The sequence below is a fragment of the Zonotrichia albicollis genome, chromosome 34 (assembly GCF_047830755.1).
Source record: "Zonotrichia albicollis isolate bZonAlb1 chromosome 34, bZonAlb1.hap1, whole genome shotgun sequence".
In the NCBI taxonomy this organism is placed as follows: Eukaryota; Metazoa; Chordata; class Aves; order Passeriformes; family Passerellidae; genus Zonotrichia; species Zonotrichia albicollis.
Window position 1 is genome coordinate 154,492 of NC_133852.1, and position 12,983 is coordinate 167,474.

General features: G+C 54.6%; 2 protein-coding genes across 6 annotated transcripts in view; both read right to left on the reverse strand.

Moving 5' to 3' along the window:
• Positions 1–1,252: 1,252 nt before the first annotated feature.
• On the reverse strand, positions 1,253–9,109 carry LOC141726277 (RNA-binding protein 3-like). 4 transcript variants are annotated; one of them, XM_074531005.1, is made up of 7 exons: positions 8,969–9,109; positions 8,267–8,436; positions 5,527–5,633; positions 2,845–2,923; positions 1,814–1,875; positions 1,408–1,432; positions 1,284–1,324 (listed from the first exon to the last, which is right to left on the reverse strand). In XM_074531005.1, the coding sequence occupies exons 2-7, from the start codon at positions 8,367–8,369 to the stop codon at positions 1,305–1,307; spliced, it is 396 nt and encodes a 131-aa protein (XP_074387106.1). In that variant the 5' UTR covers positions 8,370–8,436; positions 8,969–9,109; the 3' UTR covers positions 1,284–1,304. The 4 variants fall into 4 exon arrangements, with proteins under 4 accessions (XP_074387103.1, XP_074387106.1, XP_074387105.1 ...); XM_074531003.1 differs by adding an exon at positions 4,016–4,121 and having other exon boundaries at positions 1,309–1,432; XM_074531002.1 differs by having other exon boundaries at positions 1,253–1,432.
• Positions 9,110–10,992: 1,883 nt separating this feature from the next.
• The window catches only part of LOC102061019 (cyclin-dependent kinase 16), a 31,829-nt gene continuing 29,838 nt past the window's right edge, over positions 10,993–12,983 (reverse strand). For both annotated transcript variants that reach the window (XM_074531000.1, XM_074531001.1), the window contains 2 exons: positions 11,688–11,735; positions 10,993–11,189 (listed from right to left, as the gene is read on the reverse strand). In XM_074531000.1, coding sequence (XP_074387101.1) covers positions 11,060–11,189; positions 11,688–11,735 — 178 coding nt within the window. In that variant the 3' untranslated portion in view covers positions 10,993–11,059. The remainder of the gene's footprint in view (positions 11,190–11,687; positions 11,736–12,983) is intronic.

Here is a 12,983-nt window from a genome sequence, read left to right on the forward strand (position 1 = left end):
AACCTTTGGCGACAGTTGGGTTTTATGGCGGTTTCACGACAGTTTTTGTGACAGTCGCGCTTTGCAGCAGTTTTGCTTTACGGCCTCGGGTGAATTTCCCCCCCTCGTTTGCTGTCACTCACATTTACCCAACTGCTGATTCCCACAAACCACGCCCCCTTCTAGAGGCCACGCCCACCCGGCCCCACTTAAAGGGCCACACCCGCATTTACAAACCTCTCCCCTAATTTTGTACTGGACCCTCACGTGGGAAATGAAAGTTTGGTAATGACGGCGGCCTCATGTCCCCTGTCCTGTCCCCTTCGTGTCCCTGTGTCCCCTGTCCTGTCCGTGTGTCCTTCACTCTGTATCCATGTCCCTATTCTGTCCCTGTGTCCTTTATTGTGTCCCCATCCCGTCCCAGCACCACTTGGTGTCCCCATGTCCTCCTCTGTCCCCCTGTCCTTCATCCCACGTGTCCCCACTCATATCCCTGTCCCCATTCCTGTCCCATGTCCCTCTGTCCCCACCCCATCTCCAGCCCCATTGTCCCCTCTGTCCTCATCATTGTCCCTGTCCCCAGCCAGGTCCACCTGTGTCCATTCCTGTCCCCGTGTCCCTCTGTCCCAAGCCACGTCCCCTTGTCCTTATTTCAGTCCCCATGTCCTTGTCCCCCTGTCCCTGTGCCCATCCCTGTCCCCATGTCCCTGTATCCCTGCCCCCATTCTTGTCGTCCTGTTAAGTGTCCCTCTGTCCCCATTCCTGTCCCTGTGTCCCTCTGTCCCAAGCCACGTCCCTTTGTCATTTCAGTCCCCATGTCCTTGTCCCCATTCCTGTCCCCATGTCCCCATTCCTGTCCCTCTGTCCTTGTCCCCATGTCCCTGTGTCCATTCCTGTCCCCATGTCCCCATCCTTGTCCCCCTGTCCTTGTCCCCATGTCCATTCCTGTCCCCATGTCCCCATATCCCTGTCCCCATTCTTGCTATCCTAAGTGTCCCTCTGTCCCCATTCCTGTCCCCGTGTCTCTCTGTCCCTACATCTCCCTGTCCCAAGCCACGTCCCCTTGTCCTCATTTCTGTCCCCATCCCTGTCCCTCTGTCCTTGTCCCCATGTCCCTGTGCCCATTCCTATCCCCTTGTCCCCATTCCTGTCCTTGTCTGTGTCCCCATGTCCCCACCCCTGGTGCCACCAAATCCCCCCCAAAATCTCCCCATTTTCCCCCTCCTCTCCCCCAAAATCCCCCCAGGACCCCCCCCAGGTGTGGGGGAGGGGCTCTGTCCCTTTAATGTCACACAGTGGGGGAGGGGCTCTGTCCTTTATTGTCGCTACAAACTCGGGGTCCCCTCCCCCACCCCCCACCCCCCCCCATCTCCCCTCCCCCCCCCTCGTTGTCCATCCACGGCCCGGGGGGGGGGGGGAGGGGCCCCCCCAGGCTCCGCCCGAGGCTCCGGAGCTGAGGATGAGAAGGAGATCAGTGGGGGAGGGGTGCGGGGAGACCCCTCCCCCCCCACCCCACAAATGGGGGATGGGCAAAATCCGGGACCCCCAAACCTTCCCCCAAAATGGGGGAACCCAAAAACCCCCCCTTAAAAATTCATTTGGGAGCATCCTAGGACCCCCCCAAACCTTCCCCAAAATGGGGGAACCCAAACCCCCCCCTTAAAAATTCATTTGGGATCATCCTAGGACTCCTCCCAAATGGAGCTTGGGAAGGGTCAGGACCCCCCAAAATCATTTGGGGGAGGGATCAAAGGTCACCCCATTTCTGGGGTGCCCCCCCAGGGATTTGGGGGTGCCCCATATTTGGGGGTCCCCCCCATTTTGGGGTCCCTACCTCAGTTGTCGTAGTTGTCCCGGTACGAGGCCGATGGGTAACGCTCCCCATAACCCCCCTGCCTGGGGGGGGTAAAATGGGGGGTCAGCATCTGGGGGGGGGGGGACCCCAAAACCCGGGACCCCCCCTCAAATCCCTGAGAGCCCCCCCAAACCCATGGGGACACCCCCAAACCCTGGGGGCACCCCCAAACCCAAAAATGCCCCCCCTGTTTTTATGTAGCCCTTCCTGAACCCCCCAAAAATCCCCCCAAAGACCCCCTTGGGATCCCCCAAATATTCCCAGAACCCCCCAAAACCCCACAGGACCTCCCTGGGATCCTTTCTAGAATCTTCTGGAACCCCCAGGACCCCCAAAATCCTCCCCAGACCCCCCCAAAATCCTCTCAGCCCCTCCAAATCCTTCCCAGACCCCTCCCTAAGCCCCCCAATTCCCTTTCCAGCCCCCCCAAATCACAGAAACCCCTCCCCAAACCCCCCAAAATCTCCCCCAAATCCCCCAAAATTCCTCCTCAGCCCCCCCCAAACCTCTTAAAAACCCCCCTAAAACCCCTCCTTAACCCCCCAAAATTCCTCTCCAGACCCCCCAAATCCCTCCCTAACCCACCAACTCCTCCTCAGCCCCCCAAATCCCCCCCAACCCTTCCTCAAATCCCCCAAATCCTTTCCCAACCCTCTCAAACCCCCCCAAAATTCCCCTCCGGCCCCCCAAACTCCTCCCTGACCCCCCCAACTCCCTCTCCAAAGTCCCCAAAATTCCTCCCCAGACCCCCCAAATCCCTCCCTTTGCCCCCCAAATCCCTCCTCAGCCCCCCTTAAATTGCTTCCACCCCAATTAAACCCCCCCAAAATTCCTCACCAGCCCTCCAAAACCCCCAAAATTCCTCCTCAGCCCCCCCAAACCTCTTAAAACCCCCCTAAAACCCCTCCTTAACCCCCCAAAATTCCTCCCCAGACCCCCCAAATCCCTCCCTATCCACCCCAATTCCTCCCCAGACCCCCCAAATCCCCCCCAAGCCCCCCAACCCTCACCGGCCGCCGTAGTCCCGGTTGCCCCCGTAGCCCCCCGGGCGCCCCTCGTAGCGGCCGCCGTAGCCTCGGTCGCCTCCTCCTGCAGGGAACCCCAAATTTGGGGGGAAAAAGGAAAAAAAATCCCATTCAAAACTTTCCTGTATTATCCCAAATCCTTCCTAAACCCTCAAAACCCAAATCCCCAAACCCCAAATCCCCCAAATCCCAAACACTCCAAACTCCCAAACCCCAAAGACCCCAAATGCCCTCCCCAACCCCCCAACCCCCCCAAAACCCCAAATCCTCCAAACCCCCACCCCAAACTCCCAAACCCCAATGACTCCCCCCAAACCCCCAAATCTCCACCCCAAACTCCCAAAGACCCCAAACTCCAAACCCCCACCCCATTCCCCAAACCTCCCAAACCCCCACCCAAAAACCCCAAACCTCAAAGACCCTAAACCCCAAACCCCGTCCCCAAACCCTGAAGACCCCAAAGCCCCAAACACTCCGAACTCCAAACCCCCACCCCAAACCCCCAAAACCCCAAATCCCAAACCCCCAACCCCCAAATCCCCACCCCAAACTCCCAAACCCCAAATGCCCTCCCCAACCCCCCAAACCCCAAATGCCCTCCCCAACCCCCCAAAACCCCAAATCTCCAAATCTCCACCCCAAACTCCCAAACCCCAAACACCCTGAACTCCAAACCCCCACCCAAAACCCTGAAGACCCCAAACCCCTGAATCCCCCCCCAAAAAAAGCCCCTGAAACCCCTCCCCAAACCTCCCAAACCCCCAAAGACCCCAAATGCCCTCCCCAACCCCCCCAAAACCCCAAATCCTCCAAACCCTAAACCCCCAAATCTCCACCCCAAACTCCCAAAGACCCCAACCCCCCAAAACCCCAAATGCCCTCCCCAACCCCCCAAAACCCCAAACCCCCAAATCTCCACCCCAAACTCCCAAACACCCCAAAACCCCAAAGACCCCAAATCCCAAACCCCCAAATCTCCACCCCAAACTCCCAAACCCCAAACACCCTGAACTCCAAACCCCAAAGATCCCCCCAAACCCCCAAATCTCCACCCCGAAACTCCCAAAGACCCCAACCCCCCAAAATCCCAAATCCCCCAAATCCCAAACCCCCTCCCCAATCCCCCATCCCTCCCCAGCCCCCCCCCCGCTCTCACCTCTCCCGTAGCCCCTGGCCCGGCCCCGCCCGCCCCCGAAGCCGCCCCGGGAGCCCCGCGGGGATTTCCCGGCGTGATCGACGCGGATCTGGCGCCCGTCCAGGCACTGCGGGGACAGCGGGGACAGGGGGACATTGGGGGACATTGGGGGGATTGGGGACATTGGGGACATTGGGGGGAATGGGGAACATCGGGACATTTGGGGACATTTGGGACATTTGGGGACATCAGGGACATTGGGGGGATTGGGGACATTTGGGGACATTGAGGGGATTGGGGAGATTTGGGGACATTGGGGACATTTGGGACATTGGGGACATTGGGGAGACATTTGGGACATTGGGGATATTTGGGGACATCGGGGACATTGGGGAGACATTTGGGACATTGGGGGGATTGGGGACATTTTGGGGACATTTGGGACATTGGGGACATCGGGGACATTTGGGGACATTGGGGACATTGGGGGGATTGGGGACATTGGGGACATTTGGGGACAGTGGGGATTTTGGGGACATTGGGGGGATTGGGGACATTGGGGGGATTGGGACATTGGGGACACTTGGGACATTGGGGACATTTGGGACATCGAGGACATTGGGGGACATTTGGGGACATTTGGGGACATTGGGGACATTGGGGACATTTGGGACATTGGGGGACATTTGGGGGATTGGGGACAGTGGGGACATTTGGGGACATTGGGGACATTTGGGGTCACCCCAGTCCCCTCCGAGTGCCCCAAAGCCCCAAATTCCTCAGTTCTGTCCCCAAATCCCCCCTAAGGGACCCCAAATGTCCCCCCAGGTGTCCCCAAATCCCCTCAAGTGTGCCCAGGTGTGCCCTAGATGTGCCCAGGTGCCCCTCAGGTGTGCCCAGGTGTCCCCCAAGTGTCCCCTAACGCTTCCCAGGTGTACCCAGGTGTGCTCCCAGGTGTCCCTTAGGTGTCCCCAAACCCTCCCAGGTGCCCCCAGGTCCCTCCCAGGTGTCCCTGAAGTGCCCCAACTGTGCCCCATCCAGGTGTGCCCAGGTGTCCCCAAATGTCCCCCCAGGTGTCCCCAAACCCCTCAGGTGTGCCCAGGTGTCCCCAAATGCCCCCCCAGGGGCCTCCAGGTGTGCCCCAGGTGTGCCCAAACCCCTCTCAGGTGTGCCCAGGTGCCCTCACCTCCCTGTTCATGGCCTGCACTGTGCCCAGGTACCCCCCAGCTGTGCCCAGGTGTGCCCAGGTGCCCATGGGTGCCCCAGCCGTGCCCTCACCTCCCCGTTCATGGCCTGCACTGTGCCCAGGTGTGCCCAGGTGCCCATGGGTGCCCCAGGTGCCCCAGCCGTGCCCTCACCTCCCCGTTCATGGCCTCACTGACATGCTCAGGTGTGCCCAGGTGTGCCCAGGTGCCCATGGGTGCCCCAGCTGTGCCCTCACCTCCCCGTTCATGGCCTGCACTGTGCCCAGGTGCCCCCCAGGTGTGCCCAGGTGCCCATGGGTGCCCCAGCTGTGCCAGCTGTGCCCTCACCTCCCCGTTCATGGCCTGCATGGCGTCGCTGGCGTGCTCGGGGTTGCTGAAGGTGACGAAGCCGAAGCCCCGTGAGCGCTGGGTCTCCCTGTCCTTCACCACCACCACTGGCATGGGGAGAAAAACCCTCAGGATGGCCCCAAAACGGCCCCAAAACAGCCCCAAAACCAACCCCAAAATGGCCCATAATAGCCCCAAAATAAACCCAGAACAGCCCCAAAATACCCCCAAAAACAGCCCCTAAACGGCCCAAAATACGCCCAAAAACAGCCCCAAAACCAACCCCAAAACAGCCCCAAAATACCCCAAAAACGGCCCCAAAACCAACCCCAAAATGGCCCAAAATAACACCAAAATAAACCCAAACCAGCCCCAAAACCAACCCCAAAATAAACCCAAAACCAACCCCAAAATGGGCCAAAATAACCCCAAAATAACCCCAGAACAACCCCAAAATACCCCCAAAACGGCCCCAAAATAACCCCAAAACGGCCCAAAATAACCCCAAAATAACCCCAAAAACGGCCCCAAAAGCAACCCCAAAATGGGCCAAAATAACCCCAAAATAAACCCAAAACCAACCCCAAAATACCCCAAAAACAGCCCCAAAACCAACCCAAAAATAAACCCAGAACAGCCCCAAAATGGCCCCAAAACCAACCCCAAAACAGCCCCAAAATAAACGCAAAACCAACCCCAAAATGGGCCAAAATAACCCCAAAATAAACCCAGAACAGCCCCAAAACCAGCCCCAAAAACAGCCCCCAAACCAACCCCAAAATAACCCAAAACCAACCCCAAAATGGGCCAAAATAACCCCAAAAACAGCCCCAAAACCAACCCCAAAACGGCCCCAAAATAAACCCAAAAACGGCCCCAAAACCAACCCCAAAATGGCCCAAAATAACCCCAAAATAAACCCAGAACAGCCCCAAAACCAACCCCAAAATAAACCAAAAATAAACCCAGAACAGCCCCAAAACCAACCCCAAAAGAGCCCCAAAATACGCCCAAAAACGGCCCCAAAACCAACCCCAAAATAAACCCAAAACAGCCCCAAACTACCCCCAAAACAGCCCCAAAATAACCCAAAAACAGCCCCAAAACCAAACCCAAAACCAACCCTAAAATAACCCCAAAATAAACGCAAAACCAACCCCAAAATGGGCCAAAATAACCCCAAAATAAACCCAGAAGAGCCCCAAAACCAGTCCCAAAAACGGCCCCAAAACCAACCCCAAAATGGCCCAAAATAACATCAAAATAAACCCAAACCAGCCCCAAAACAGCCCCAAAATAACCCCAAAATAAACCCAAAACAGCCCCAAAATAAACCAAAAATAAACCCAGAACAGCCCCGAAATACCCCCAAAAACAGCCCCAAAATAACCCCAAAAACGGCCCCAAAACCAACCCCAAAATAAACCCAAACCAGCCTCAAAACGGCTCCAAAATAAACCAAAAATAAACCCAGAAAAGCCTCAAAATACCCCCAAAAACAGCCCCAAAACGGCCCCAAAACCAGCCCAAAACAGCCCCAAAACAGCCCAAAAAAGAACCCCAAAATATCCCTAAAACATTTCAAAACCAATCCCAAAAAATCCCAAAATATCCCAAAAAAGAACCCCAAAATATCCCTAAAACATTTCAAAAAAAATCCCAAAAAAATCCCAAAATATCCCAAAAAAGAACCCCAAAATATCCCTAAAACATTTCAAAACCAATCCCAAAAAAATCTCAAAATATCCCCAAAAAAATCTCAAAATATTCTGGGTGCTTTGGGGTGCCCTGGGATGGATTTGGGGCGTTTTAGGGATTTTTTTGGGAATTTTGGGAGCATTTCTGGGATGTTTTCGAGATATTTTATAAAATTTTAGGAGCATTTTTGGGATATTTTTGCTGCATTTTATCTCTCACCCTCAGAGATGAACCCAAAGGAAATGAAATGGAATTTTTGGGGTGGTTTCTTGAATATTTTGGGATATTTTAAGACACTTTAATGATATTTTATGATTATTTTAGGACCTTTCTGAGATATTTTAGGATTATTTTATTTTATTTTTGTGTCTCACCTTCAGAGATGGGCACAAAGGAGCTGAAGTGGAATTTTTGGGGTGGTTTCTTGAATATTTTGGAATATTTTGGGATATTTTAAGACACTTTAAGGATATTTCAGGATTATTTTAGGATCTTTTGAGAATATTTTAGGATTATTTTGGGATATTTTAGGATTATTTTATTTTATTTTTGTGCCTCACCTTCGGAGATGGGCCTGAAGGAGCTGAAGTGCAGCTCCAGAAATATTTTAGGATAATTTCAAGATATTTTAGAACACATTAATGACATTTTAGGATCATTTTAGGATCTTTTTGGGGTGTTTTAGGGTTATTTTGGGACGTTTTTGGGTCTCACCTTCAGAGATCGGCACAAAGGAGCTGAAGTGTTGCCCCAGGGATATTTTAGATTAATTTAAAGATATTTTAGATCACATTAATGACATTTTAAGACTATTTTAGGATCTTTTTGGGATGTTTAAGGATTATTTTGGGATATTTTAGGGCACTTTAAGGATATTTCAGATTTATTTTAGGATTATTTTTGATGTGTTTCTGTCTCACCTTCGGAGATGGGCCCGAAGGAGCTGAAGTGCTGCCCCAGGGATATTTTAGGGTAATTTAAAGATATTTTAGGGCACTTTAATGACATTTTAGGATTATTTTATTTTATTTTTGTGCCTCACCTTCGGAGATGGGCCCGAAGGAGCTGAAGTGCTGCTCCAGGCCCTGCTCGTCCGTGTCGTAGTTGAGGCCCCCCACGAACAACTTCCCCTCCTCCGCCGCCATTCGTGGGGGGGCGGGGGCGGCCGTGACGTCATAAGGTGGGGCCCTGCCCCTGTGGTGACGTAATAAGCTGCCCGGGGAGCGGTGATGACGTCACAACCCCCGGCAAGGAATCCCCCGTGACGTCACAGCGCTCACAGCCCTAACCCGCCTTCTTCTATAACATCACCGCCCCCACGCGGTCTCCAGTGACGTCACGCCACCCCTTATGACATCACCACCCTTCACGCAGCCTCCCGTGACGTCACACCCCTTCAGCGACCCCCAACCCCCCCGTGACGCCATCAGCCGCACGCGTCCCCTCCTGCTGACGTCACGCAGGGTCCCCCATGACGTCACAGCCGCCCCCATGTGGTTCCCTTCCCTCCCCTCCCCCCCAGCCCGGCCACGTGTTCGCCCCCCGGAAGTGCCGCTCCCGCCGCCCGCGCGCGCATGCGCAGAAACCCGCGCGGCCCTCAGAGCGCTGAGGCGGGAAAAGGAGAGTAAAGGGAGAGAGGGGGGACGGGAAAAGAGCGGCCCGAGAGCGTCCAAAGCCGCGATTATCGCGACAGAAGGAGGGGGAGAAGCGGGAAAAAGTCGCGATAGGAGCGGCCGAGCCTCACCCGAGCGGCGCCGGACGGGCCCGGACTGAGGCCGCGGCCGCCCCGCCCCGCCGATTTTAAGCAGCTCCGCCTATCACGTGACCGCAGCGCCACCATGCCATTGGCTACCTGCTCAGGCCCCGCCCCTTGGGCGCGTGGACGAGACCATTGGGGCTGGGGGAGAGGAGGGAAGGGCGGGAATGGCGGAACGCGTGAGGGGGAGCGGGGGGGGCCGGGACTGTTCTGGGGGTCCCGAGGGAGTCCTGGGGGGGTTTTGGGGTCCCGGTTTCGTTTTGGGGTCTCCGGGGGGGTCCCCGGGGTGTTTTGGGGCCTCCAGGTTGTTTTTGGGGGTCCCGTTTTGGTTTTGGGCTCACAGACGCTGACGCCGCTCCCGGGGAGGTTTTAATGGTCCGGTCCCGTTACAGCCGAAACGCCGCGGCCCCGCCCCTTTGCCCTCCCCAGTGACGTCATAGAGGAGGGGTGGAGCCTATTTCGCCCCGCCCCCCCGGCTTCGTGCCCCCCCCTCCCCTCCCATCCCCCCATCGCGATCCAGGGCTCCCCCTGCCCCTCCCCCCCTTCCCAGGGAGGGGGCGGGGCCACAGAGATCCCGCCCACTGTGAAGAGGCCACGCCCCCGGAGCGAGGCCCCGCCCCCAGGGGGGGAGGGGCGGTCCTGAGTGAGGCTGGGGGAGGGGGAGGAGCCTCGGAGTAAAACCAGAGCAAAGTGGGAGCAACCCCGGAGTAACCTCAGGGTAAAGTGAGAGTAAGAGTGGCATAACCCCAGAGTAACGTGGGAGTAACCCTGGAGTGAAACATCACCTTGGAGTAAAGTGGGAGTAACCCCGGAGTAGCCAGTGAGGGGAGAGGTGTCTCTTGTGGGTGGGCTGGGAGTAACCCCAGAGTAACCAGTGAGTAACGCCTGTTCAAGGGCTGAGTAACTTCCAAGTAAAGACTGGGCAACTTCTGAGTAACCTCTCAGTAAAGGCTGAGTAATGTCTGTGAAGAAGGCTGAGCAACCTCTGAGTAAAGGCAGAGCAATGTCCATTCAAGGGCTGAGTAAGCTCCGAGTAAAGGCTGAGGAAGCTCCGAGCAGGGGCTGAGCGAGCGCAGGAAGCGCTGAGTAAGGGCGGAGTAAGCGCAGAGCAAAGGCAAAAAGGATCCAAGCACCCGGAGTAAGGTGTGAGTAAGGTGTGAGCAGCGCCAAAGGACCCAAAACAACCCAGAAAGGGGGAGCTGAGCAAGGCTGGAGTGAGGAGCTGAGTAAATCTGGAGTAAGTCTGGAGTAAATTCCGCCTGCAAGTCCTGAGTCCCTCAAAGGCTGAGTAAGAGCCAAGGCCCCACCCTGGCCGTGAGTAACTCTGGAGTAAAGTCTGAGTAGGAATCGAGTCCGGAGCAACCTCAGTGTAAGACTGGAGGAGGCTCTGAGTAAGAACCTGCAGTAACTCAGGAGTAACCAAGGAGCAAGAGGAGGCTGAGTAACCCTGGAGTAAGGCTGGAGTAGGGCAGGGGTGGCCCAGAGCGGGACCTGAGCTGCCTTGGAGTAAAGTCTGAGTAACCCTGGAGTAACCACAGAGTAAAGACGGCCCAACCTTGGAGTAAAGTCTGACTAAGCCTGGAGTAACTATGGAGTGAAGTGTGTCAAACCTGCGAGTAAACTCTGAGTAACAATGGAGTAGCTGTGGAGGAACCACAGAGTGAAGTGGGTCCGGCCTTGGAGTAAAGTCTGAGTAACCTTGACGTGAAAAGGGCCCAACCCCGAGTAACCCGGTAGTAAAGCACGAATAACCTCCGAGTATACGCGCCCCTCCCCCACTCCCCAGGCTGCCCCGCCCCTTTTTTGGCCCCTCCCCCTTTAGGCCCCGCCCCCTTTAGGCCCCGCCCCGGGGGTGGGGGGAGGGGCCAATATAGACTCTGATTTATAATATTGCCTTGAAAAAATAAAACTCGACGTAAATTGGGGGAGGGGGGGAAAGAACCCCCCAAAAAATGGGGGGGGGACCCCAAAAAAATGGGGGGGACCCCCAAAAATTCCAGACCCCCCCACAATGGGGGTCCCAGTGAAACCCCCCCCCCAAAATCCAGCAGCAGTTCCTTGGGGGTTTTTGGGGGGGGGTCAGCAGTCCAAGGACCCCCCCCCACGAGGGGTTTTGGGGTGTCCCCAAAGTCCTGGAGGTTTTTTTTTGGGGGGGACCCCAGCCCCAAATCTGGGGGGGTCCTGGGGGGGCGCAGCAGCGATCCGGGGGCTGTGGGGAGAGGAAAGAGTTAAAAAATGACACCAAAATGATGAAAATTCCCCCCAAAATTTATCCCTTCCAATAATAGGGGACTTCTCCCTTGAAATTTTGGGGGGGTCTGAACCCCAAATTTAAAATGGGGGCTGGTCCAGTTTTGGGATTTCCAATTCCAGGGGAGCTCCTGAATTTTCATCATTTTATTTTTGGGATTTTTTCTCATTTTTTGGGGTTTTTTTTTTTGAGTTTTGGGGGTCACTTTTCAAAGAAACCCCCCCCAAGTTTTGGGATCCCAGATTTTGGGGCGGCTGATCCAAAATTTTGGGATTTTAGGAGCTGATCCAAGATTTTGGGGGGATGGTCCTGGATTTTGAGGGGACCAATTCCAGATTTTGGGATTCCAGATTTGGGGAGCCAATCCCAGATTTTGGGGGTCAGATCCCGGATTTTGGGGGGATCCCACATTTAGGGAACTGATCCCAGATTTTGGGGATTTTGGGGGTTTCTCACCTGCTCAACATCAGAACTCGGTGTCGAGCACCCGGAAGGCGGAAGAACCTGGTAGGGAAAAAAAAGGGGTCAAGAAACCCCTCAAAAAAATCCCCAAATCACCTCAAAATAACTCAAAAGCACCTCAAAAGAAAACCCCAAAATTATCTGAAAAAAACCCCAAAACTAACCCCAAAACCACCTCAAAAATATCCCATAAATGCCCCCAAAAAACTCCAAAACCATCTCAAACCCCCCCCCAAAATAATCTGAAAATAAACCCCAAAACACCTTAAAAATACCCCATAAACACCCCAAAAAAACCCCAAAATTATCCCAAAAATAACCCCAAAACCATCGCCCAAAAAATCCCCAAAACCACCCCAAAAATCCCCCAAAACAACCCCAAAAAATCCCCAAGAAACAGGGGGTGTGTTCAGGGGGTTTGTGGGGTTCAGGGTTTTTGGGGTCCCACCTGTGGGGGGCAGGGGGATTTTGGGATTCAGGGTTTTTGGGGTTCAGGTTTTGGGGGTTGAGGGTTTTTGTGGTTCAGGATTTTTGGGGTTCAGGTGTTTTTGGGGTTCAGGATTTTTGGGGTTCAGGTGTTTTTGGGGTCCCACCTGTGGGGGGCAGGGGGATTTTGGGGTTCAAGGTTTTTGGGGTTCAGGGTTTTTGTGTTCCAGGATTTTTGTGGTTCAGGATTTTTGGGGTTGAGGATTTTTGGGGTTCAGGGTTTTGGGGTCCCACCTGTGGGGGGGCAGGGAGATTTTGGGATTTGAGGTTTTTGGGGTTCAGGTTTTTGTGGTTGAAGGTTTTTGGGGTTCAGGGTTTTTAGGGTTCAGGTATTTTTGGGGTTGAGGGTTTTTGTGTTTCAGGGTTTTTGGGTGTCCCACCTGTGGGGGGGGCAGGGGGATTTTGGGGTTTGGGGTTTTTGGAGTTCAGGTATTTTTGGGCTTCAGGTTTTTGTGGTTCAGGTTTTTGGGGTTCAGGTTTTTGGGGTTCAGGTTTTTGTGTTTCAGGATTTTTGGGGTTCAGGTTTTTGTGGTTCAGGTTTTTGGGGTTCAGGTTTTTGTGTTTCAGGATTTTTGGGGTTCAGGGTTTTTGGGGTTCAGGTATGTTTGGAGTTGAGGGTTTTTGTGTTTCAGGATTTTTGGGGTTCAGGGTTTTTGGGTCCCACCTGTGTTGGGCAGGGGGATTTTGGGGTTTGGGGTTTTTGAGGTTCAGGTATTTGTGGGGTTCAAGGTTTTTGGGGTTCGGGGTTTTTGAGGTTCAGGGTTTTTGGGGTTCAGGTTTTTGGGGTTGAGGGTTTTTGTGGTT

Bases quoted from the DNA above. Each gene is read 5' to 3' on its own strand.
- LOC141726277 (XM_074531002.1), bottom strand. From the start codon at position 8,369: ATGGCGGCGGAGGAGGGGAAGTTGTTCGTGGGGGGCCTCAACTACGAC. The intron at 1,876-2,844 runs GTGAGGGTTGGG...TACCCCCCCCAG, and splicing joins AACCGGGACTACGGCGGCCG to GCAGGGGGGTTATGGGGAGC. The intron at 1,433-1,813 runs GTAGGGACCCCA...TCTCATCCTCAG, and splicing joins GGACAACTACGACAACTGAG to CTCCGGAGCCTCGGGCGGAG.